Genomic DNA, 25,561 nt, shown 5'->3' on the forward strand with positions numbered 1-25,561 from the left:
TTTGTGTAAGTGTCCTGCAGTTATGGTAATTAATTTTCCTGTTTTCTGCCCCTGTGTCACACGGACTTTCCGTCACCGCATTCTGACCGCGGACGGAGTCTCTGGTCTCTGCCTCAGCATCAAATCCCTTTTGTTTTAGTTACAAAGCTGCAGTGGCAATGCTCAGTCCACCACCCACCTCCCCACGTGACTAAAGACGCCTTTGTTGTTGTCACTTCATTCTGTTAATGACCTGAAACATGGTAACTTCCGTTTTCCCGGCAATGCTACTGTAACTGCGTCTCCCCATGCCGTGTGTTCTTTCCCCGTGTCTGCCTGAAGTTCAGGGGTGTTGCCGTGTGTATGTGTGTGCATGTGTGTGTGTGCGCGTGTGTATGTATGTGCGTGTGTGCGCACGTGTGTATGTGTGTGTGTGCGTGCGTGCGTGTGTGTGCATGTGTGTATGTTTGTGTGTGTGTGTGTGTGTGTGTGCGTGCGTGTTGTGGTCTGAGGATCCCCTGGCAGAGCTGGCCCCGTCTTCCCCTCTGGTCGTTTTCGTGGCTGCAAACCCTCGGTGTTCTTAGCCTGTCAGGTTCCACGTGATCCCTGCCGCCCTCCCTGTCTGTCTGTCTTTCTGTTCCCATGTTTCCCTTTGTCCTTTGCATGGTTCCTGGGGTCACTCTGCACACTCTGGGGAATGGTCTTTTCCTGCGTCTGCAGAGGCCCCGCTGCGTCTGCTTTCCTGGTTTGCATGTCAAGCTGACACTCGTTAGAATTATTTGGGAGGAGAAACTTGCATTCCGTGCGCCTCTGTCGCATGTAGGGAGTAAGCAAGCGAACGGCCCTTTCTTCCCTCCCACCCTTTCTTGTTTCCTCTTTTAATGTGAGGCAGGGTCTTGCCAAGTGACGCTGTTTGGGCTGGAACTCACAGCCACCCACCCGCTATTGCCCTTGAGTGCGGTGATTAAAGACAATGTTCCCAGCAGCTGGCTTGTGAGGTTTGTCCCTTGTTTAATGACTGGTGTCTGGGGACCCAGCCCACCGCGGGTGGTTCCACCCCTGGGAGAGCGACCCTGGGTAGCGTGAGAAACCGGATGGACCAGCTGTGCCTTCCCCAAGTGACTGTGTTGGAATGAGGGGGTCTCCCTCCCCCCCCCCGCGTGTCTGTCTGCCTCTTCTCAGTGGTGGCCCCAGTCGGTGGCCCTGTTTGGGAAGGATTCAGAGCTGTGGCCTTGTGAGTGTCGATGGGCTTTGAGGCCTCGGGAGACACACATCATTCTCTGCCTCGCGGTTATGTCTGAAGGCGGGAACTCTCAACTGCGGCTCCAGTGCCTGCCTGGTGCCATCTCCCCCTGAGGACAGGCGCGGATCCCAGCCCTCTGACACCATAGCCACACAGGAAATGCGACTGCAAGTGTCAGCCAAATAAATCGTTTCCTCCCCAGGCTGCTGTTGGCTGTGGCGTTTGTCATAGCGATAGAAAGCAAGCTAACATACCCTCGTGCTCGCTCCCGATCGTCTGGCATGGAAGCTTCTGGCTGTCCTCTCGGGGGAGGCATCCTCCTCCGTCCCACACATCTCTGCCTCCGGCGACCTCTGAAAGACAGACAGGGTTGTTGGATCTCTTTGTGCCCCGCGTGCTGCTGTCTGTGTAACCACAGATGCTGCCGCTACACGTCAACTCGGACTCATCACTGCTCTCTTATAAACTGAAGTACTCGCACTACATACGTGAGGTTTTTGCTCTTGGAATTTGGACAGACGTCTCCTGTGGCTGCCGTACAAGCATGAGGACCTGAGTTCAATTCCCAGGACCCACATGAAAATCTGGGCACGGTGGGGGGTGCCTGTCATCACCGCCCAGGTCCCCGGGGCTTGCCAGCCAGTCCAACCAATTTGTTGAGCTCCGGGTTCAACAAGAGACTCTGTCTCATTGGGAGCGTGGGAGGGAGGGAAGAGGACGGAGGGGAGCAGGGAGGAGAGCATGAGGACACGTTGGGGAAGGACAGAGGGGGAGAGCAAGGGAAGAGATCTCTGGATAGAGGGAGCCATTGTGGGATTAGTGAGAAGCCTGGCATAGGGAAATTTCCAGGAATCCACAAGGATGACCCCAGGTAAAACTCTAAGCAATGGCGGAGAGGGTGCCTGAGCTGGGAGCCTGAATTGGCACCGTCTGTATTCAGATTGAGGACTACCATAATTGTCAACATGGAGCTGCCTCCAGTAACTGATGGAAGCAGAGATCCACAGCTAAGCACGGGGCCGAGCTCCCAGAGTCTGGTCAAAGAGAGGGAGGAGCGCTAACATGAACATGAGGAAGGGATCGAGGGGAAACCCACAGAAACGGCTGACTGGAGCTAGTGGGAGCTCCCGACTGGACCGAGAGCTGCGGCATCTGCATAGGATCAAACTAGGCCCCCTGAATGCAGGAGACAGTGGGTGGCTCGGGTAGTTTGTGGGCCGCTGGCAGTGGGACCAGGATCTATCCCTAGTGCGTGAACCGGCTTTTTGGAGCCCATTTCCTGTGGAGAGATACCTTGTCCCACCTCTACTTGGTGATGGCACAGACTTCGTTGATTCCCTATGGGATGCCTTTCCCTCTCTGAGGAGTGGATGGGGAATGGGGTGGAGGGAAGGGGGGGCAAGGTTGGGAGGAGGGGAGGAAGAGGAACTGGGATTGGTATGTAAAATACAAAAAGAGAGAGACTGTCTCCAAACTAAGGTGGAAGCCAGGCATGGTGGGTCATATCTTTAATTGCAGCAGAGGCAGGGATTAGACAAAGGTGGATCTCTGAGTTCAAGACCAAGGATAGGGAGGACTTGCCTCAGAAAGAGAGAGACAGAGACAGAGAGAGAGAGAGAGAGAGAGAGAGAGAGAGAGAGAGAGAGAGGAAGACACCTACATGTGCACACACGTGGGTGTACACACAGACACACACAGAGAAAATGTTTTACATTCTTGTGGAAAATAGTGGTTTAGTTAAGGAAAGCAAAGATTTAACATTTCCCAACTAAACTTGTATCAAGTAGGTATATTTTTAAATTGTATCACGTTAGACAAACAAGCACACTCATTGGTATAGAAATCTGCTTTCACCTTCAATAAACTGTAAAGCTGTGTATATATACAGATAATCGTCTTAAAGTAAATTTCTTTATGATTTACTGTGAGTTACTGTGTGCAGATCTGTTTCCTATGCCTGCTTACCCTGGGCTGTCTACAAAACGTAACAAGCAACAACAGATTAAAGTTTGTGCAAACGTGATCCAGGGAGAGGGACCAAGTTCCTCCCCAAGCAGCCAGCGGTGGCTCTGGCTTCAGAGTCATGAGGGTGCCCGAGTAAAGGGACGGGGACCTTCCTCCAAGGCTAAGGGAAGCTGCCGAGGTCTGGTGTGTGGAGATGCCAGTGTGCAAAGCTGTGGGGATGGGGTTCAGATTGCGTTGGAGACCCCGAGATGTCACAGGTGTCAGAGCTGCGGGAAGTCTGCAGACCGGGCATGGGACCAGCCAAGGGCACAGCAATAGGAAAAGACCTAACATACCCCACATGCACACAGCAATGCAAAAGCTAGGACAATGATTTTCCGTGTGTGTGTGTGTGTGTGCGCGCGCGCGTGCGCGTGTGGTGTTTGTGTAGGTGTGTGTATGTGTGCATGTGTGTGTGGGTGCACATATCTGTATATGTGTGTGGTATGTGTATGTGTGCATGCACGTGTGTGTAGGTGTGTATAGGTGTATGTATGTGTGCATGTGTGTGTAGGTGTGTATAGGTGTATGTATGTGTGTATGTGTGTGTAGGTGTGTATAGGTGTGTATAGGTGTATGTATGCGTGTGCATGTGTGTAGGTGTGTATAGGTGTATGTATGTGTGTGCATGTGTGTGTAGGTGTGTATAAGTGTGTGTGGGATGCACTTGTGCAGTGCACGTGGAGGTCAGAGGTTAAGCGGCAGTGTTGTTTCTCAGGAGCCACTCACCTGTTGAGACAGGGTCTCCTGTACCTTGTATCTGGCTAGACTGGTTGACCAGGAAGCCCTGGGACTCTGCCTGTCTCTGCATCCCCCGGGCTGGGGTTACAGATGCCTACAACCACACACGGCTTTTCAGTGGGTGCTGGGACTGGATTCAGATTCTCATGCTCACGTGGCAAGCATTTTACATGACTATATTGGCTCCCCCGGCCCTGATGTCTCAATATACTGGATACCAGACAGAAAAGGACAATGTTTCCTGGGCGCCGTGAAGCGAACCTACGCTCACCTCAGCTCATTGGCCTGAAAGGGTTTCCTGGGGGCAGTGGGGAGAGGTGAGCACATGAAGGTTGCCTGAGCTGGGGAGATGCTGTGAGGGGGCCGAGAGATGGAGGCAGAGCTCGTGAGCGTGCTGGCTAGCCTTATGTCAACTTGCCACAAGCTAGAGAAAACGCCTCCATAATAGTGGTTCTCACCCTTCCTAACGCTGTTACCCCTTAATACGGTTCCTCCTGTGTGGTGACCCCAACCATAAAACTTGCATTGCTACTTCATAACTGTAATTTTGCTACTGTTATGAGTCGTAATGTAAGTGTCTGTGTTTTCCAGTGGTCTTAGGTGATCCCTGTGAAAGGGTCTTTCAACCCCCAAAGGTTGAGAACTGTGCTGTATATAAGCTAGGCTGCAGGCAAGTCTGTGGGGCATTTTCATAGCTAGAGACTGATGTGGGAAGGCCTGGCCCACTGGGGGTGCGGCCATCCCTGGGCTGTTGTCCTGGGTTCTATAAGAAAGCAGGCTGAGCAAGCCGTGGAGAGCAAGCCAGGGAGCAGCTCCCTCCATGGCCCCTGCGTCTGCTCCTGCTCCGGGTTCCTGCGCCATCTGAGTTCCTGTCCTGACTCCCTCAGTGATGGACTGTGATGGGGAAATTGATGTGGAAATTTAAGCCAAATAAGCCCTGTCCTCACCAGTTGCTGTGGTCAATGTGTTTCTTCACAGCAAGAGAAACCCTAGCCAGGGCAGAGAGCTACAGAGACTTCGGGGGTGAGCACTGGCTTCTCCTTGGGCCGATTGAGTTCAGTGCTAGTTAGTGCGCAGCTCTGAACACAGTGCTCGAGGCCGGAGAGACTGCATAGGAGAAGGTGAGAAGGGACAGGGGCTCGAGCTCGCTGTCCCACAGGGAACAGCGCTGCCCCGGGGCTGGGGTCAGGCTGGGGGTCAGGCTGGAGAAGCCTGCAGCTCGCAGGGCACTGAAGAAAAAAAGGGACTCACAATGACTCTGCTTCACTAAAAGGGAATGACAGGAGGGCGCAGTGACTCAGAACTGCAATCCTCAATACACAAGAGGCCGAGCAGGGGGATCACAATTTTGAGGCTAGCCTGGGCAACTTTATTTTATTTGGTTTTTCGAGACAGGGTTATTCTGTATTGTTTTGGAGGCTGTCCTGGAACCCTCTCTGTAGACCAGGCTGGCCTCAGACTCACAGAGATTCACCTGCCTCTGCCTCCCGAGTGCTGGGATATAAGGCATGCGCCACCAACGCCCGGCTAGCCTGGGCAACTTAATAATGTCCTATCTGAAAATAAAGGTTCGAAGGGTTTGGGGAAGCAGAATGGGGGTAGGGAGACATGGTTCAGTGGTAGAGCACCTGCCTAGAATCCCCCAGTGAGGGGCTGGGGTGTGGCTTAGTGGTAGAGCACCTGCCTAGAGTTCCCCAGTGAGGGGCTGGGGTGTAGTTCAGGGGGAGAGAGTAGTGCTTGCTTAGTATGTGCTACGACCCCCCTCCAGGGTTCAATCTCCAGCACTGCACAAAAATTATTAGTTATGATAATTATTTTGGACAACTTTAAACAGAGTAATACGTGAAACGATTTGAATTCAAGAAAAGTAAGCGAACCAAAAAAGTATGTCAAAAATAATGTTCCCCCAACATAACAAATACAAAATAACCCTAAGTTCACTCATTCGAGAAGTTCAACTCCCTCCCAACACAAATCACACAGAGGAAACTCCTTCCTATTCCATCCAAAATGCTCGCATTCTATAGCTGTTTACAGGGGGTTATCAGCAGCAGTCATCAGCACATTTCACAGCTTAGACTAAATGAGCAGATACCCTGGAAGACAAGCAGTAAAAGCTCACTCAAAAAGAAACAGATCAGGGGCCAGCAAAATGGCGCATTACCTAACGGTGATTGCCTCCAAGACTCAACAATCAGAGTTCAATCCCCGGCCATCCCAGCCTTGGGAGGCAGAGACACCGGGATCTTAAGTTCAAGGTGAACCTCGAGTACCTGGTGAGTTTGAGGGCAGGTGAGAGTCCCCAGACTTGTTGCCTGAGGACTGTGAACTCATCTGGGTCTCTCAGCTAAGAGAACGCTGTTGGACAGGCCAGGAGTGATGGAAAAAGCATCATGAGGTAGTCATCATCACAAGATGGTCCAGGGCTTCCGGAGATAACTGTTTTTATAGCAGTGATTGACCAAAGGTGTTTCTAGAACCACCCAGTGTGTCTGTGCCTGACACCTACAAGGAGGTCCAAGGGCTCACATCTAGTCACTCCTGCACCCCCCTCGGTAGCCCCGACTCCGCTGACTCCTCGGTGGGGGAGGAGCCCCTGTAGGGCACAGGGGACAGGGATGGTGGGGGAAGGAGTGGGCCAGGCTGTGGACGGGGCGGGAGGGGGGCTCAGGGGAGGATGGTGCCAGTCTCTGCAGGCGGCTTCCTAGAGATTTTCATGTTCTGCTATTTGGAGTGTGTGTGGGGTGTACACGTGTGTGTTCTGTGTATGTATGTGTTCATATATGACGTGCCTGTGGAGGCCAGGGGACAAACTTGACAGTCACTCCTAAGGTGCCATGCACTTTGGTTTTGTTGAGACAGGGACTCCCATTGGTCTAACCTGTCAAGTGGGCTAGGCTGTCTACTCGGAAGCCCCTGGGCTTCCCCTGTCTCTGCCTCCCTGGTTGTAAAGGGGCGCTGCCAAGTCTAACTTCTTTAAAAGATGCATTTATCTTTAGAGATGTTATCTCTTTCTGTGTGTGTGACTGCGGCTCCGAGTCCATGGGTGCCCAGGTACCTGAGGAGGCCACGAGAGGGCAGTGGCTGCCTCGAGTTACAGGTGGTTGGGAACCTCCCAACGTGGTTCTCCCGCACTGAGCTCTCTTCAGCCCCTCCCCGACCTTTTCCCGTGGGTTCCGAGAAGCAAACTCAGGTCTGCTGTGTTTGTCTTTCCTGACTCAGCTGTCATCTCCCTACCACTGTTTTGCTTTCTTTTTTGTGTTTTTGGTTTTTGTTTTCACCAATAAAGTCACCTTATTATAATGAACTCACATATAAAAAACATCACACAGCCAGTTTAAGGAAGCTACTCCAAAATCTTCCAGGGTCAAGGGCTATGTATCTTCATCTCAGTGAACATCTGTACTTGTCAGAGCGGCCGTTCTGAAGCCAGGGAGCTTTGCCTGGGTTTTATGCTCTCTCTCTCTCTCCCTCTCTCCTTCCCTCCCTCCCTCTCTCCCTCTTTCCCTTCCTTCCTTTTTTTCCAAGACAGGGTTTCTCTGTGTAGCCTTGGCTGTCCTGGAACTCGCTCTGTAGACCAGGCTGGCCTCGAACTCACAGAGATCCGCCTGCCTCTGCCTCCCGAGTGCTGGGATTAAAGGCACACACCTCCACGCCCATCTTCCCAATGTTATTTCTGGCTAACAGCAATTATTTTCATCTTTATTCATTTATTTATGACTTATTTATTTGGGGATGGTCTCGCATGCTCCCCCCACATGGGTGGAAGTCAGAGGGCGACATTCAGGAGTTGGTTCCCTCCTTCCATCATGGAGGAGCCGGGGACCAAACTCAGGTCATCAGGCTGAGCAAGTGCCTTTCCCGGTTGAGACTCTCACTGGCTCAGCGATTACTGCTGTGAAGAGAACCCTGAGCAGGGGCTCAGAGGTAAAATGCTTGGCCAGCTAGCACAAGGCCGTGAGCTGGAACCCCAGCACCACAGGAGAAAGACCAGGAAAGAAGGGAGGGAAGACAGAAAGAAGAACGAGGAAGAAGAAAGGGAGAGAGCAGGAAACGGAAGAAGAAAAGGAGAGAGAGAGCAGGAAACGGGAAGAAGAAAGGGAGAGAGGGCAGGAAATGGGAAGAAAGGGAGAGAGGGCAGGAAACGGGAAGAGTCAAGCCCGTCTCTTCTTCTGTCATTTGCTTTGGAGCCCTTGCCCCCAGCACCCCAGGAGACCCCTGCTGAGTTTGTTTTGTTTTGCGGTGGCAACCTTATTTGACAATAGTCCTTGCAAGGCATCGTGCCAAACTGAGGTCATTCGCACGACCCCTAATCTAACCTCACCGGTGTCCTCAGACATGGGAAGATCTGGACCCAGCACAGGTGTGAACATGGGGAGATCATCACGGGGCCTAAGGAAGCAGAGATTTGCCGTCGGGTCTGGGGACAGACCCTTGCAGAGGGCCTTCTAAATGAGTGGGGATGGGCTGGTGAGATGGCTGGGCGGGTAAAGACCGTTGGCGCCTAACTCGATGGCCTGAGTCGCATCCCTGGATCCCACACGGTGGAAGGAGAAAACTGATTTCTCCAGGTTGCCGTGCGACCACCCCTTCAACACGCACAAAGTAAATTAAAGCAACAGCAACAACAAAGATGGACACCCTGCTTGACCCCTGCATCCAGAAATGAGAGACAGAAACTCTGCCATTCTAAGCCAGCCAGGTTGCGTGCTGTTGCTACGGCAACCCTGGGGTGGGACAGTGGTGGAAATAAAGGATGGGTCAAGTGCCTGGGCCTGGTGAACCGCAATGAGTGAGATGGCAATTACGGGCAGGAGACTCTTGGCCTCAGTCACCGTCAACACGGGTGTGGGGACAGGAGGGTAATTGCTAAGGTTGAACAGCTGTAGGCAAGCCCAGAAGTCACGGTGTCTCATTGAGATAGCATACTTAGCTATAGCAGGAAGATAAGAGGGCATCTTCCAGGCAGGGCTAGCTGAGGTCACGGAATTATTTCTGTAGCTACACCCTATCCTGTCATAGCCAAGTCCAGTGGCCTTGAAGGGGCATAGTGCCCTGGGTCCCTGGATAAGGAACATGGTAGAAACCAGATGCTACTGGACTCTGATCAGGATCCTAGAGACCAAGCCTCAAGCAGCAGGGAGTGTATAAAACTCAGCAGAGCAGAAAAAAATCTGGAAACTTCCATTCTACAGAGGGGGAAACTGAGGCTAGAGAGGAATGGGTCATAGCACAGCAGGTAAACCAGGATGGGGGTGAGAAGGCAGTGGAGAGGAGATGCGGAGAGAGGGGGAAGAGAGAGACGCGCGTGCACATACACACACACATGCACACGGGCACACACACGCACGCATGCGCGCACACACACACACATACACGAACGCACGCGCACACACACACGCAGGCATGCACACACGCACACACACAATGGGGTGGAAGGCTGACAGGACAGTGGGAAGCTCCTGCCCTACTGGGACCCTAGAGGAGCTCAAATGCTACCCCTGTAAGATCTGCCCTCATATTACTGCCCCCTCCACGCCAAGTCCTCACTGGAGAAGAGCTGGTAGGAGGCATGGCCCACGGGCAGCACCTGGCCCACGGGAGTTCCAACGCAGGACAAAGCCTTTATGAGGGTGGCATCTTGTTCAAGGTCGAATAAGGGAACTCCACTCCTGACTCTAAGACCCTTTCTGTGCCCCGGCCCTCCCAAGGTGTCACCTATTTGGGGGAGGAGAGAGGCCTGGACTTTTCTTTCTGCCTCAGCCTGCCTCCCTCCCTCCCCGGGAGCCAGGCAAAGGACAGTCTGGCTGTGGTCCACTCCCACCTCCTGCTAAGGACTTGTAAGCAACTGAATTGAATGGATCCTTAGAAATCCCAATCCCAGGAGCAGGGGGCGCTAGAGATGACTCTGGAGTCAAGAGCATTTACTGTTCTGTCGGAGACTGGGGTTCAGATCCCAGCATTCCACGTCAGGACAGTTCACAAACACCTGTAACTGCAGCTCAAGGAATCCAACAGCCCCTGTGGTGTCAGGGGCACCCATGTACGACACACATGTACACACGGAAAATGAGTTTAAAGAGAAGAAGAAATCCCAACCTAGGGCTTCCCACATGTGAGCAAGCCCTCTACCCCGGAGCTGTATCATAGCTGTCGGCCCCTGGCTGGGCCTTCTGTGACACACTCTAGTGCTGAGTCACCAAGTCCCTCGCTGGAGAATTCCAGGCAAGTGCCGTCCCCCTTTTTTGGTTTATTTTGTTTTTTAATTTTTTTTTTTGAGACAGAATCTCACTGTGTAGCCCTGGCTGTCACGGTACTCACTCTCTAGAGCTGCCTCTCTGCTTCCTGAGTGCAGGGTTAAAGGTGTTTGCTACCATGCCCAGCTTCCCAGCCCTTTTTGTCTGTCTGTCTGTCTGATTTGTTTTAGTTAGGGTCTCTCCAAGGCAGCCAGGCTGGCCTGGAACTCATCAGGATGGCTTCAAACTCAAAGAAAGCTACGTGTCTTTGCCTCCCAAGTCCTAAAGGCTCATGACACTCTTTGGATTTGCAGTCCTAGTTGTTATTTTAAGACAGGCTCTCACTAAGTTGTCAAGGTTGGCCTTGAACCCGCTCTGTAGCAGTCTTGAACTTTCAATCCTTCCTGAGTGACGGGGATGGTAGGCTTTCCCCACCTGGGATGGACCAACCCTTGCCTTTTCTGAGAAAAAACTGAGACCAGAGAGCAGATGAACACACTGATGGTGAGGGAGCCGGAATGTGAGCTTCCGGACATCCCAGGAATGTGGTCCTGTGGCTGTGGTCCTGTGGCTTCCTCAGCTTGTAAGGCAGGAGAGGTGGACACACACACACCAGGACAGACGTTAGAGAAGGCAGAACAAGGAGGCAGGTGTTGTATCTTATGTGAAGAGGACCCTGCCAAGCCAAGCCTGCCGTCCCAGTCTCGGGAGGCTGAGGCAGGAGGATCAAAACTAGTCACATGGTGAACGTTAGGTCAGCCTGGCCTCATCATGACCAAACTGTCTTCACACCCTCTCCTCACACACAAAGACCTTGGGGGCACTCGGCAGCATTGAGATGGGAGATAAGAGAGTCCGATAGGGACACTCACAAGATAAACACAGGCTCTATTTAACGTGGCTGGGTGTCTACAAAGGGATGATTCGCTTAATCCGGGCAGCCACGTCAACTGATACCTGTGACTCCCGGGAGTGCTGGCAGCCAGAGAAGAAACTGGTCGTTCCCCAGAGTTCATCTGGGGAAAGGAAAGATGTTCAGGGAAGCCTAAAGCTGAGAGCCAAGAGGAAGGTGCCTCAGCCGCCCTTGACGGCGAAGGGAGCTCTGCCCGGAGCCTGGCAGCTCAGGGATGCAGGCTCGTGGGAAAGGGACCGTGGGGCTGGGAAGCTACTCACCCTCCTCGGCAGCGACGGACTGGGGCAGGAAGAAGGGGATGAGAGCCAGCAGGCAGAGCGCCGCGGCCTGCCTCGTCCTCGACATCGCGGAGTCTACAGTCCTGCCTGCTGTGTGTTCTCGGAAGCTGGCAAAATGAATGCGAGCCACGGAACCCCAGAAATAAAAGCAGCCAAGAGACCTTTGACCTCTGAGATACTAAGAGTGCGGGGGGTCAGTGTGAATAGGAGTCAATCTGGCTTCCCGTATGACGAGGGGTGGGGGCCAGCCACTCTGGGCCAAAGAGCAAAGGGAGCGGTCCCCATTCCGCGTCAGACAAGCGCATAGGTGTTCAGGTAGGTGATGAGATTTACCACCCCAGAGGGAGGGTGGTGCAGCCGCTGGCAGGAAGAAAAGGGCAGGGCCCTTCCACGGAGACGCGCCGAGAGCCCAGATCGAAGCAGGAGAGAGGAACATCCTGGATTTGGCCCCGGCCCCTGGAGAGAATATCTACAGGACATCCCTCCAGCTGTCCCTCTCTCTGTCCTATAGGTACCCCAGAGGGGACAGGGTTCAAGTTATGACACCCTGAGATTATCAGGAGTTCATACATGCATACATGCATACATACATACATACATACATACATACATACATACATATTAAACATTCCCCTCCTTCCTCTCCTTCCAGTGCCCCCGCCAGTCCCCCCCTTCCCCACCCCCAATTCACTCTTCCATTAGGAAAGGACAGGTCTCCCCCTGAGTACCAACACAACATGGCATTTCAGGTTGCAGTAAGACTAATACCCCCTTGTGTTAAGGCTGGGCAAGGTCCCCCAGTATGAGGGGTAGGGTCCCAAAACCAGCAAAAGAGTTCAGAGATAATCTCTGCACCACTGTCAGGTGTCCCACAAGAAGACCAAGCCACACAACTGTCACATATATACAGAGGCCTAGGTCAGTCCCAGGCAGACTCCCTGGTTGTTGGTTCAGTCTCCGTGAGCCCCTGTGAGCCCGGTTAGTTGATTCTGTGAGTTTTCTTGTGTCTGTGACCCGTCTGGCTCCTACAATCCTTTCTGTCCCTCTTCTGCAGGATTCCCCAAACTCTGCCCAATGTTTAGCTGTGGGTCTGCATCTGTTTTCATCTGTTGGATGACAGCTCTCTGATGACAACTGGGCTAGGCACCAATCTGGTCACAGGAGAGGGCCGGCTGAGGCTACGCATCCACTATTGCTAGGAGTCTTAGCTGGGGTCGTCCTTGTAGATTCCTGGGAGATTAAATTCCCTTGGGCCAGGTTTTTATCTGATCCCCAAATGCTCCCACCTCTTGAAGTAGTCTTTCAGATCTCCCTCCTCTGTCCATCAGGAAATCCTACGTGTGTGAGTTCAGAGTAATCAAGGCCCATGACCACCTCGAGTGACTTTGTCCACCGCCAAGCACTCAGTCCTCGGCCTTCTGGAGGTTCCCAGCTGTCCCCAAGGCCCGGCCTTGTGTTTGTCCGACCTCAGTGTCCTCTGGCAGAAATGGCCCTGCCCTGCTCCCGCTGGAAGAGGCAAGTGGTTCAGACACTGGGATGGGAATGCTCAACCCCTGGGAAGGTTGTTCTGCCCAGAAAGGGGCATAAGGCATTTTCCTCCATTACCTCCAGACGCAACAACCCACCAGGCCACCCTGCGCGCCCCCACGCCCCGGCACACACATCAGGAAGAGAAGAAAACGTAAGATTCTGCATTGAAGAATTGCTTTATTGATAGGGAAATTCCAGAGCAGGGCGGAACCTACACAAAGATAAAGATGCCAAGGTGCTCAGAGGCCTCTGGTTCCCGAGCACGGAGGAGGCGGTCCTGCCTCTCAGTCCTTGGCTTTTTGCTCTTTGCCCCCGTCTTCTGGAAAGCGACCCATGAACCAACTCGGGTCACCTCAGAGCACACACTTTGGGACCCGGTGTCGGCTTCGTCTTAACCAGACAGGAATACCTGTGGTGGGGACTCCGGCCCTCTCTTGTCTAAATCTGGAGGGGGGTGTGGTGGGCAGGCGCGCTCCTGTTCTCACGGGGCTGCTGACTTCACCACCTTGGGACTCTGAAAGCTGAGCTGGGGGATGGGAGAGACAGATGAGACCAAGCAGGGGTTAGGGGGAGCTGGGGCGGTGGGGAGGGGGAGACAGGGAAGACCCAGGAGTGGGCAGGCCCAAGGTGTCACCTCAGCATCGGGGTGCACGTGCTGCAGGTTTGGCTGGAAGTGGCTGCGCCCTTTCTCCAGGCCAAGTTTGTCCTCTTTCAGATTCTGGCCTGTAGGGAAAGCTGTGCTGTAAGAAGGGCTCCCCCAGAGGAGGCTGGGGCAGCCACGGGCAGGGGGGGATGTGTGTGGGGTGGGGTGGGGGTCCCAGGAAAGCAAAGACAACTGCTTCAGCCCTCCTAACCCGGGGCGGAGTCTTAGTGTGCCTGACTTGAGCCTGGGAACTGGTCTGGGGTGACACAGGGACACCAGGGAGAGGGACGAGCCTTCCTTCCCACTTGTGCATCAGGGCCACAAGTCATACCCATGGGACTTAACTGCTGTCGGCCAGAGGAACAGATGGGAGTGGAGCTCGAGTCACGGGCTGCCCCCTCACCTGCCAGCCCTTAGCAACTGTGTAAACACAGCCGACAAGCCAGGCTTTCGGGAACTGCTCCCGTGGCTCTGCTATTCACCAGTCGTGGCTACTTCCTCTTCCTGAACCCTGCAGCTCTTCTTGTCTTCCTGGACTCCAGGCCAGGGCCTGGCTTTTCCCCTTAGCTTCCTGGCCATCCCTCAGTGGGCATCTTAGGGTGCGTCCTGCAGGGGCTGCACTCTAGGTGGTCCCTGTCTCCTTTCCCTGTTCAACTGCCACTCAGACTGCGCTGCTACCGTGAGGTCGAGGAGGCCTCCCCTTCCAGAGAGTCAGTGTGTCCCCTTCTCTCGTGGGTGCTCAACTCAGCAGCCACCATACTGCTAAGGGCAGCCTCAGATGCTCCGTCCAGCCTGATCCCCTCCTCAGCCTGCCCGCAACCCCAGCTCTGCTCCCCAGACTGGTCACTACCCTATCACCTTGTCCTTGTCTCCCACACTGAGCGGCCCGCTTAAAAGTCCTCTGTGGACCTGGTGATTTATATACCCGTCAACTCAGAGGCAGGCCGAGGTAGAAGGCTTTGTGGGTTCAAAGCCAGCCTGGGCTACATAGGGAGACCCCGTTCCAGATAAACTAACACATACACAACACCACACACACAGCTCTTGATCAAAGCCTTCCAAAGCCATCTTTTCATTTTTGGGGGTGGAGCGGGGTGGGGGGGCATACAAACCAGTTAGTCTCAAACTTGCTATGTAACAGAAAATGACATTGGATTTTCTGAAGCGCCTTTGTCCACCTCCCCAACGCTGGCGTTATAGGAGCGAGGCCATGCTGGGGTTACAGGAGTGCGGCCCCACGCTGGGGAGTGCGGGCCCACGCGTTTTCTTAGGTAGCACCTCCAACATAAGAAGGGCCTTACCCTGTCTGCTCAGGGACCACTCATAGGAGCAGGAAGCCTGCCTCAGTCACTGGTTGGAGACTCAGGCTTAAATTAGGAGCCTTCAGTGAACCCGAAGCCCAGGCTGGGTCATTCCAGTCCAGGTGCTCCAGTCATAACCCGTGTACTGCTATACCCTGGCGCTCCAGAGAGTGGCTGTGCGTCGGACACCTTGTCTTGTGAGGCATGAGACAACTCTGAGCCTACCCTGAATCACTAGGGAAAGGGTGGTACATAAGGGGTCATAAAAATAAAACTGAGGAAGCTGAAACTTGGGTGTGGCGGTGCACACCTGCAATCCAGCACTAAAGAGGCTAAATTAGGATGATCCCTAAACTCAGTGCCAACCTATGCTACACTGTGGCTTGTTTGAGGCCACCCTGGGCTACAGGGACAGCAAACAGCTGTGTCAGGAAACTGATGAGGTGAATCCGTTGGTAACATGTTTGCCTCGTAAATACTTAGGGCCTGAGTTTGATCCCCAGAATCCACATGGAAAGCTAAGCACAGTGATACACGCTTACGACCCCAGCGCTGGGGGAACAGACTGGCAGATCCCCGTGACTCTTGGGCAGCCAGTCTGCCCCCGTCCGCCAGCCCCAGGTTCCCGTGGAACACTTGGCCTCTAAGGACCAACACCTAGACAGACCTCTGCGTACATGTGCACATGAGTGAATGCTCGCACACCCCCCTCCCAAATGTGCGCTGGGGAGGCAGAAGTCTAAGTCTGCTCAGGGGAAGAACTGGGCAGAGGCAGCCGTGCTGATCAGAGAAGAAGTTACGTAGAGACTCGGGCAGACACAAAGGGGCCCCTGAGTTGCTCAGGAATCAGGGGAGTTTAAGGACAAAGTGGGGGTCCCTGGAAGGGAAGGGGTCATAGATGGGTTACAGAAACAGCAGCTTTGGGGCAGGGATAGGTGGTGGGGAGTGATGTATACAGAGAGCTCAGTGGAGGCCCTGGAATTTGATGGGGGAGAAGCTGAAAAAGGACCAGACAGAGGTCAGGCTAGTGAGATGAGTAAGGTGACCAGAGTCCCATCCAGGGACTCACAAGATGGCAGGGAAGAGCTGACCTCTGCCCACACAGCATCACACACACACACACACACACACACACACACACACACACGTGTGCCTACTACGTAAAGGTAGCTAAAAACAAAAACGGAGGCCAGTGAGAGGCCGGATGTTAGGGGAGAAGGGACCGCAGAAGAGCAGGGTGAGTGCCCTGAGATTCAGGGTTAGACGGACATGAGCTGCCTCTGGGTCACAGCTGGGCAGGACTCAGGTCACTCTCAGAGCTACCTGTGCCTTTCCACCCTTCCCCCTGAACAGTTACCTTCCCAGACGCCTGTGCTCTTGAAGGTTCCAGGGAGAGTTTCTCTCTGCCACGCTTGAGACGGGTTGTACTTTGCCCTGCAAACGGCAGTGTCGTGAGTGAGGAGCTGCGTGTGAGAGGAGGAGGGGACTCGGCAGACCCTGGCCCCGAGGGGACGATCGCATCTCCCCCCTTAGCTAAAGTAATGGCCCTGGGGAGTGACAGCTAGACTCACTCTGGTTTCCATGGGCAGCGGCCAGGCTCCCCAAGCGTCCCTCAGTTCCCTAACGGGCCTCAGTCTCCCCAGGTATGAAATGGGGGCATTGCAACAACCCCCTCTGCTCGCTTCTAGCCTGTTCTAGTGACTGTTTCTTGGCAGTTCTTCAAAATGTGCATCTCCCTCTGTCTGACTCAGTCCCAGCCTCCTCATTATTCTCTAGGGCAGCCGAGATAATCAAATGCAATTTTATTGTATAATCTAATTTCAGTGATTAAGTTTCTGTTTCCATTTCTCACTCACAGAGACCATACTACCCTAACAGATAAAAATGCCACCCTTGGTGATGTCCAGCGGTGGGTGGGGCGAGACGCCCTGTTTGGCCTCAGCCAACTTCTTCACCACCAGGCTGGGGGCAATAGAATTGTAGAGCATTAAGACAGTGACTGCTGGGTGGAGTGTCCTCACCTTCCGGTTGGTCCCCTCCCTCTATGACCGTGGTGGCTGGGTTCGTGAGCTCACCTGTGTTGTCTTCTCTGGGACCGACCAAGGAAGACAGCCAAGACGACCAGGACCAGCAGCACTGCCAGCACGGTGCCCGCAAGTCCATACACAAGTCTCTTGCTGGCTCTAGACTGGCAAGTCTCCCCCCAGTACCAGTGGGTGTCTGTGTTTGGGCACCTGAAGACACACACACACACACACACGCAGGCTCAGGCTAGGTCCCTTAAATCAGGTCTCCCGAAGGGAAATTAAATACCTAAGGCCCAGGAACCTCTCCTAAAGGTGTATGTGTGTCTCGGGAAGCCAGGGTCCCTGACTCTGTAAGGTGTGGGAGGAAACGCAGGATGCCATCTCAGAGGGACCCCAGGGACCTGAGTGTCTTGTCCTAGTTATGACCTTGCCTGCATATCTAATCTCAAAGCAGCTGGCACCCGAGAGGGCTTCTTATCATGTTTACTATTATGTACATTAATTTATGATCATGGAAGCTAGTGTGCCCAGGTCGCAGCTAGAAGTGTTTACTGCTGAAATGTCAAAAGAGAAATTAATGATGGCGCTAGGCATGATAGGTGAGGTCTGGAATCCCAGAACTTGAGGAGTTTGTGGAAGGAAGGTTTGTTCAAAATGGAGGCCAGCCTGGGCTACACGGTGAGTTCCAGTCCTACCTGGGCTACAGGGACCCAGTCTGAAAAAAAAATGAAGAAAAGTGGGAAGGGGAGGAAGGGAATAAGGAAGGGAAAGGGGAAAGACAGGAAGAGGGAAGGAATGAACAGAAGAAATAGAGAAAGAGGCTGGTGGCGGAGAGATGAGGCAAGTAACTAGAACCTTCTCAGAAGAGCCCTGGCTGGACTGGAGAATGCCCGAATCTAGAGCCATGGCCACCCATCACTCATGCCGGCAGAGGGTGGAGAGTCCCCTCAGAGGGAAGAGCGATGTGGCAGACAGAGAAACTGCCTTCCAAGCACATCCCCGTACCCCCCCCCCCCGCTAGAACAGCTGCTTTGTGATTTACCCACGGCATCCGCCCACCTAGCTACTCAGGCACAAGCAGCAAGAGAAACTAGGGGTGGGTGGGGCGCAGGACAGGCGTATGATCCACAGGGCATGAGGCAGCAGGCTGGTGACTCCAACTCTACGGGGGACTGTGGGGCGGGGAGCATCAGGAGAAGGAGGTAGGCACTCACACGCAATGGGGCCCTGAGCGGAGCAGCTGGCACCGGCCCAGGTTGCAGTTGAGTTGCGACTTCGCCCCCTGAGTGCAATTGTTCACGCAGGTCAGCCTTCCCTCCACAACCTCCGGGTAGAAGTACTGGCCAAAGTCCTCGGCAGCCTTCTGGTTGCAAAGCTCTATAGGGTGAGGAATGACACCTAGAGTCAGTGCGGCTAGAACTCTCCCTGGGTCCCCACTTACCATCCATACTCCACCCGCTCCGGCCCACAATTCCAAGGGGCCGCTCACCAGCAGGGCTGAAGCTGAACTTTATAGTCTCCATATCCACAGTGGTGAAGTTAGTGTTGTAGCACAGTTTGGCGTCTGCCCGCCATAAAGGGGAGAGAAAAACAAACCAGAAAGGCTTCTTAATGCCTCTCTGTCCACAGTCAAGCCTCCCCTTCTCCCACCAGGCTCCTCCCTTCTCCCACCAGGCTCCTCCCCCTCTCTCACCAGGCTCCTCCCTTCTCCCACCAGGCTCCTCCCTTCTCCCACCAGGCTCCTCCCTTCTCCCACCAGGCTCCTCCCTTCTCCCACCAGGCTCCTCCCTTCTCCCACCAGGCTCCTCCCTTCTCCCACCAGGCTCCTCCCTTCTCCACCAGGCTCCTCCCTTCTCCCACCAGGCTCCTCCCCTCTCCCACCAGGCTCCTCCCCTTCTCCCACCAGGCCCCTCCCCTTCTCCCACTAGGCTCCTCCCTTCTCCCACCAGGCTCCTCCCCTCTCCCACCAGGCTCCTCCCCTTCTCCCACCAGGGCCCTCCCCTTCTCCCACCAGGCCCCTCCCCTTCTCCCACCAGGCTCCTCCCTTCTCCCACCAGGGCTCCTCCCCTTCCTCCTTCCTCTTCCTCTCCTCTTCCTCTCCTCTTCCTCTTCTCCCTTCCACCCTTTCCTTTCCTCTTCCTCCTCCTTTCCTTAGTTTTTGTCCTCTTCCTCCCAACTCCCCTCCCCTTTTCCCCCTCTCCTTTTTTCCTCCTCCCCTTCCTTCACCTGCCTCCTCCCCACCTCCTCCTACTTCCCCTTCTCTCCTGTATCACTGTCCACACTGAACCAACAGCAGAGCTCCAGATAGACGCCATCCCCTGCGAGCAGGCTCAAATAGGGACACGGGTGACAACTTAGCCTGGGACGGAACAGGGTGGCGGGAGCAGGATGGAGTCAGGGGAGGCACTAGGGGACGCCTTTGTTTTGTTCTGGATTTTTTAGAAGATTTGTTTATTAATAATTTGTTTATCAAACATTTGTTTCTTTATATGTTTGTTTGTTGTTTTCTAAGACAGGATTTCTCTGTGTAGCAGTCCTGGCCGTCCTGGAACTCGCTCTGTAGACCAGACTGGACTCAAACTCACGGAGATCCGCCTGCCTTTGCCTTCTGAGTGCTGGGATTAAAGGCGTGCAACACCACTGCTTGACAAAAAGTTGTCTGTGCCAGTTGCCTTGTTTTCCGTTTTGTTCCGTTGGGTCTCTTTTTGTTGTTGTTTGCTTTTTCCAGAGCTTGGTGCCTGCTAGGCAAGCACTGCTACCCTGAACGGTGTCCCTAGCCCTCACGATTTATTTTATTTTTACCTCTCTGTCTCCCTCTCTGTGTGTGCACATGCGTGCGTGTGTGTGTGTGTGTGTGTGTGTATGCGCGTGTGTGTTCACATGTGTGTAGGGATGGCTGTGGAGACCAGAAGAGGGTGAGAGGTTAGTGCATCTTCTGGAGCTGGAGCTACAGGGCAGCTTGGAGAACTGAACTCAGGTCCTCTAAAAGAGGGCAAGTGTTCTCAACTGCTAAGCCACCAGCAAAAGGCAGGGAATGCCAGGAGTTCACTGTGGAGCCCAGACCAGCTCTGAATTCATGATAATCCTCCTGTCTTAGCTTCCTTGGTGCTGAGATTACAGGTGTGAGCTACAATACATGGCTGATTTCTAGATCCCTGTGGCGGGAACTCTGGTGTTCCAAACAAGGAGAGAGAGAGATGAGGAAGTGAAGGCCCAGGTGCTATGGAATATTAGTTGAAGTTGCATTACATTTGTTTAGCTGTGGAACAGTTGTTTAATGATGCAAAGATGTGCTGTATTCTTTTATGTTGCATTCCTTTAGCTCTGTGAAGCTGTGTCACTTTGCCTGTCTAAAACACCCGATTGGTCTAATAAAGAGCTGAATGGCCAACAGCTGGGCAGGAGAAAGGATGGGTGGGGCTGTCAGGCAGAGAGACTAAACAGGAGGAGAAATCTAGGCTTGGGAGAAGGGAGGACAGAAGGACACTAAGGGCCAGCCACACAACCAGTCACAGAGTAAGGAGGAAAGGAAGACACGTAGACAGGTAAGAAGCCCAGAGGCAAAATGTAGCTAAAGGGAAAGGGAATAATTTAAGTTGGAAAAGCTGGCTAGACACAGGCCAAGCTAAGGCCGGGCATTCCTAAGTAAGAATAAGTCTCCATGTATTTATTTGGAAGCTGGGCGGTGGGCCCCCAAAAAGTAATAAACGAAAAAACCAACCAACCAAAAAACCCAAGTGCACCCAGCCTTCCTTCCCACCAACATCAAGGAGTTCCAGAAGGACTTACTTTGACACAGAGAAGTGTCAGTTTCATATGCTCTAGTCTCGTTCATGATCTTGTTCCTCACGATCTTCGTGAGGTTTCTGAACAGTGTCTGATACTCCGGGGTGTAGCTTGCTTCTAGAATGACATCACTTTCCACCACGATGCTGCCGTTGCTGCAAGCAGGAAAAACTTCAGCGTTTCCTTCATGGCGCCAACACCCAGCAAGGAAGAAGAAAGCAGCAAGATGGGGAGGCAAAGCAACGGTGTGGCTCGTGCGCCGGAGAGGAGAGGGTCCCTGCACGGTGTGATGGCACACACCTGGAGTCCCAGCCTTCGGGAGGCTGGGGTAGGAGGAGCACAGGTTCAAGGCCAACCTGGGCTACACAGTGAGTGAGGCCTTTGTTTCAGAAGTCCAAAAGAAGTGGAAGAATGGAAGGGGGAAGGAAGGGAAGAGGGAAAGGAAAGGAAAAGGAATGAAAGGAAAAACGAGACCCCCTCCCGAGGGGGGAGCAACTAATAAATTCCAAGGAGTCCGATGAGTAAGAAAATTCAAGATCGGTAAATCTCAGTGTTTGTCACAAAAGCTGACGGATGGAATTCATCTCTAAAATTAGAGGCTTGGGCCGTCAAGACGGCCCTGTGGGCACTTGCAGCCAGGCCTCACGACCCGAGTTCAGTTTCAGGACCCACAGGTAGAAGGAGAGAGAGAGCTCCTGACAGTTACCTTGCGACCTCTGCTCCTCCTCTCGTGTGCTGTGGTACACGCACACCTTTGTTGCACGCACAGCACACGCAATGGTGCAGTAAAATAAAATAAAATACAGGGACTCCTGAGTGGAGACGTGTCGCGGGGATGGAAAATGGGGGAAAGCAAAATGGCAGAGCCTTGAGGAATGAAAAGCAGCAGCTAAAGACTGCAATCTCGGGGCTTGAAGAAGGGGGAGGGGAAGAGGAGGGAGGGAGAGGGGAGGGGAAGAGGAGGGAGAGGGGAGGGAGGAGGAGAAGGGGAGGAGGGAGAGGGAAATGAAAGAGGAGATGAGGAGGAGGAAGAAACGATGAGTTTCTGTTAGAAAGTGGGATTTTCAGTGGCTGATGGAAGAAGAGGCAGACTCCCACGGCTGAGTAAAGTGCTGAGCTGAACTCAAGAAATCCAGTGACAGAGAGGGAGGACTGATGACCAAAGGGATTAAGACTGGGCTGGTTTAACCCCCAGAAACAGCTGACCTGACAAAGGTTAACTCTTGAATCCCAGGCATCAGCCTGGGAATCCAGCATGGGACTGATCAAGACCCCCTGAATCTGGGTGTCAGTGAGGAGGCCTAGGTAATCTATTGAGCCTTGGGCAGCAGATCAGTACCCATCCCGAGTATACACACGGACTTTGGACTCCCATAGAACAATGTGAGGTGCACTCTCACCCTGAACTCTTGAGGAAGGGTCTAGGCCCTGCCCTATATGAAATGACAGATTATGGACACCCCCATGGAGGGCCTCACCCTCCCTGGGGAAATGAGGGGATAATGGGGGGCTGGGGGGAGGGCACGGGAGGAAGTGAGGGAAAGGGAGAGGGACCTGGAACTGACTTGTGAAGCAACCTTGTTTCTAATCTAAATTTAAACTTAAAAATAATAATAAATAATAATAATAAAACTAAGCAGGAAACATTTCCAAAATAAATAAAAGAATTTGCTCATGTTTTATAAGTCTAAAAAAAAAAGTGGGATTCTGCTGCAGCGCTCTTGCACAGAACTTTTAACGGTGGCCACACCCGCTTGGGCGTGGCCTCTGGCGGGCGGAAGCGGAAAGAGGGACGCTTGAGGCCCAGGTTTCCTCTCTGTCTGGTGGGTCAGCCCGGCAGGTAGGAAGGGCAGAGAAGCGCTCCCGCGGTTCTTGGCATTTTTCTTTGTCACTGTTCCCCAGTCCATCATTTATCCTGGGTCTAGTGAAATCATCCTCGCCTTCACTCTACCCTCGAAGCCTCTAAGTGGCCAGTGACACCGCTGAGGGCGACAGTTTTGCCAGGAAGCCACCTGTCGCGGTCACTGCCAGGAGAAGCCGGAGGCCTGTGAGTCAGATCCCGTCCCTTGCAGGACAGTGCAGGCACGGGCAGTCTCATCGCTTGGCACGAGCCTTCCCTAAACTTAAACTCCTTAAATTTAAACTCAAACTCCTTAAACTTGAGCGGCCACAGCTGGGGAAGAATTCTCCCCAGCTGGCCGCGGTTGCTCTGGGTCTCCCCCAGTCCCCTGTGCTCTGCCATTTTGTACTCCAGGGCTAGCGTGTTCCAAGCACCTAACACAGTTTGTTTGGATTTTCTTCTCTGGTTGAAGTAGGATTTCTTTCCATTGCCCGGGCTGACCTGAAATTCGCTGTGCAGCCCAGGCTGTGGACTTCAACTTCCGAGCTTCCTGTCTTAGGCTTCCAAGTACTAGTATTACAAGCTGTGTAGCTCTCAGCTAGGGTTGGCTTTTAATAAAGATTTGCCAAATGAAAAAAATCAGTGGCTATAAAAGTGAATGAGTAGCCGGGCGTTGGTGGCGCACGCCTTTAATCCCAGCACTCGGGAGGCAGAGGCAGGCGGATCTCTGTGAGTTCGAGGCCAGCCTGGTCTACAGAGTGAGTTCCAGGACAGCCTCCAAAGCCACAGAGAAACCCTGTCTCGAAAAACAACAACAACAACAAAAAAGTGAATGAGTACATGAATAAACATGATTGATGGGGAAGTCCTGTGTATATGTCAATAAAGCACTGTTGGCCAACAGGGAAACAAGATAGGTGGGACTAGGTGTCCAGGAGGACTCTGGGTAGGAGAAACACAGGGAGTCACGATATAGTCCGCCAGAGAAGTAAGATGTCTGGAACTTTTCTCCGGTAAGAGAAATACTTAGATTAACAATTACGGGATAAATACTTAAGTCAGAAATAGCCAGTAAGAAACAAGCAAGGCCAACAGCTTCATAAATAATATAGCCTCCTGTGTGTTATTTGGGGACTACAACACGGCAGAGCCCAGGTGACTGGTGGGGAAAAACCAAAGCGGCTGGCAAGGAAAAGGCTTCACTCTACACATGACAAACGATGCAGATAAATGAGCATAGACAATGAAAAACAGGATGGATAGTGAAAGAACAAACTAAGAATGAGCCTCGCTGAGTCAATGGCAGTCATGAGTAAGAGTCACCATGATAGAATTTACATGAACAACTAACTGAGTAACCACAATGAACAAATGAATGAGCAAATTGGGAACGAATGAGTGAATGAACAAATGGTGAGTGAGTGGCCAGGACGACACAGAAATGAATCAGTGATAAATTTATGAGTGCGTGGCAGGTTTTACGGATGAATGAGTGCGTGAGCCAATGATGAGTGAGTCAGGGAGTCCTCCCGTCCCTGAAGGGTGTTGGTAGCTTAACCGCAGGGCAGGAGGAAGCAGCAGAGCAAGAAGGAGGGGGCCCTCGGCTCCCCCAGGACTCACAGCAGCTCTCTAATGATCACTTCTTTGTACTGGGGAAGGTCGTCGCCCTCATAAACTTTATCCATCTGGAAGAGAAACCAGAGGTCAGGCAGAGCTTGAGCCCCATCTTTGGACAGCTCCAGGCGGGGAGGGGTGGAGCCCAGAGAGGGGGGGGAAGGGGCAGAAGCCCCTTCCGTGGGATGCCAGTGGGGTGGGGCTCTGGGAGGAGTCGACCGCGGAACTCTGGGGGACACAGGGCTCACAAGGTGAGCTGCTGGGATAGGCGCCCGCAGCCCCGTTGATTGAGGGCCGCTGCTCCCACCTGGCTCAGGAAGAGGTTCTGGAAGTTCTTGTAGGCCTCGGAGGACTTGTTCTTCATGTCACTCGTGAAGTTCCGGTTGGTCACTTTAACTATCATGGACACTGTAGCATTGACAACATTCGGGATCTCTGTGGGGCCAGACAACATGGCGGATGAGGCGGTGACCCTGAGGACCTGCGGGGATGTCTCTGGGATAGGTAAATTTTTCTGCCCGTTGGGGTCACGGGTGGGAATGAGTAGGGAAGAGGACAGAAACTCAAGAGTAGCTGAGGGTGGCTGAGACTTCTGACTCTACTGTGCGTGTGTGTTCCTATGGTGCGTGTTTGTCGTACATACACTTGTATGGAGTTCAGACACACAGGCTGCCATCTTCCTCTGTCTCTCTCCTCTTTAGTGATTGAGTCAGTCTGTCACCAGGTGTGGAGCTCACCAATCTGGCTAGACTGGCTGGCCAGAGGACCTTCAGGGGTCTGCGTGTCCCCTCCTCAGGGCTGAGATGGCCCAGTGTTTGACACGGGTTCCGGGAACCCAAACTCAGATCTCCATATTTACACTGAGAATACTTTACGGATGGAAGTGTCTCCCCAGCCCCAGCCCTGGTTTTTGAGATAAGAGAGAGAGCTAATGGCCTGATGGAGACCCAGGGCGTCAGGCAAAAGGCTTCACAAGGGGTTGGGGTAGAAAGCTCCTGATTGGAGGAGAGTCCAGGAGGGTCAGCCTGGAAGTGAGAGGCGGGAAGACCAGGACAGGGATGACACTACCTCTTCTTCTGGGGTGATGCCATGGGAATGGTGGGTTAATATCCCAACGTGGCCTGACACGTCAGGTGTCAAGGGGCACAGGGAGGGGCCCTTACCCACGGGGAAGGAGTACAGGATGGAGTCGCAGAGCTGGCCCGTGTAGCCTGACTTGCATTCACACTGATGTCCGTTCCACTTTCCGTTGTGGCAGTCCTCTGGGAAAGGACAGGATTAAAAGAAGTCATTGAGAAAGCTCAGGAGACAACAACACGTGCTCCCGTCCAGGTGTCATCCAAGCCCAGAATGGGACAAGGGGAATAAGACCAGACGACGGTACAACGTCTGAAAATCTTTCATTCGCACCTCATTCCTAGAAACG

General features: G+C 53.2%; 2 protein-coding genes across 3 annotated transcripts in view; both read right to left on the minus strand.

Annotated features, from left to right (window-relative positions):
* Muc17 (mucin 17, cell surface associated) overlaps positions 1-11,504 on the minus strand; it is a 31,874-nt gene extending 20,370 nt beyond the window's left edge. The window contains exons 1-2 of the mRNA XM_040731636.1: positions 11,377-11,504; positions 1,477-1,575 (exon numbers count right to left, since the gene is read on the minus strand). Coding sequence (XP_040587570.1) covers positions 1,477-1,575; positions 11,377-11,461 — 184 coding nt within the window. The 5' untranslated portion in view covers positions 11,462-11,504. The remainder of the gene's footprint in view (positions 1-1,476; positions 1,576-11,376) is intronic.
* A 1,580-nt stretch (positions 11,505-13,084) lies between these two features.
* LOC110342803 (mucin-12) overlaps positions 13,085-25,561 on the minus strand; it is a 36,516-nt gene continuing 24,039 nt past the window's right edge. For both annotated transcript variants that reach the window (XM_040731101.1, XM_040731102.1), the window contains 10 exons: positions 25,299-25,397; positions 24,443-24,570; positions 24,142-24,206; positions 20,685-20,836; positions 18,385-18,459; positions 18,110-18,272; positions 16,944-17,102; positions 16,226-16,302; positions 13,559-13,647; positions 13,085-13,450 (listed from right to left, as the gene is read on the minus strand). In XM_040731101.1, coding sequence (XP_040587035.1) covers positions 13,406-13,450; positions 13,559-13,647; positions 16,226-16,302; positions 16,944-17,102; positions 18,110-18,272; positions 18,385-18,459; positions 20,685-20,836; positions 24,142-24,206; positions 24,443-24,570; positions 25,299-25,397 — 1,052 coding nt within the window. In that variant the 3' untranslated portion in view covers positions 13,085-13,405. The remainder of the gene's footprint in view (positions 13,451-13,558; positions 13,648-16,225; positions 16,303-16,943; positions 17,103-18,109; positions 18,273-18,384; positions 18,460-20,684; positions 20,837-24,141; positions 24,207-24,442; positions 24,571-25,298; positions 25,398-25,561) is intronic.

Source organism: Mesocricetus auratus, unplaced genomic scaffold (assembly GCF_017639785.1).
Source record: "Mesocricetus auratus isolate SY011 unplaced genomic scaffold, BCM_Maur_2.0 Super-Scaffold_100025, whole genome shotgun sequence".
In the NCBI taxonomy this organism is placed as follows: Eukaryota; Metazoa; Chordata; class Mammalia; order Rodentia; family Cricetidae; genus Mesocricetus; species Mesocricetus auratus.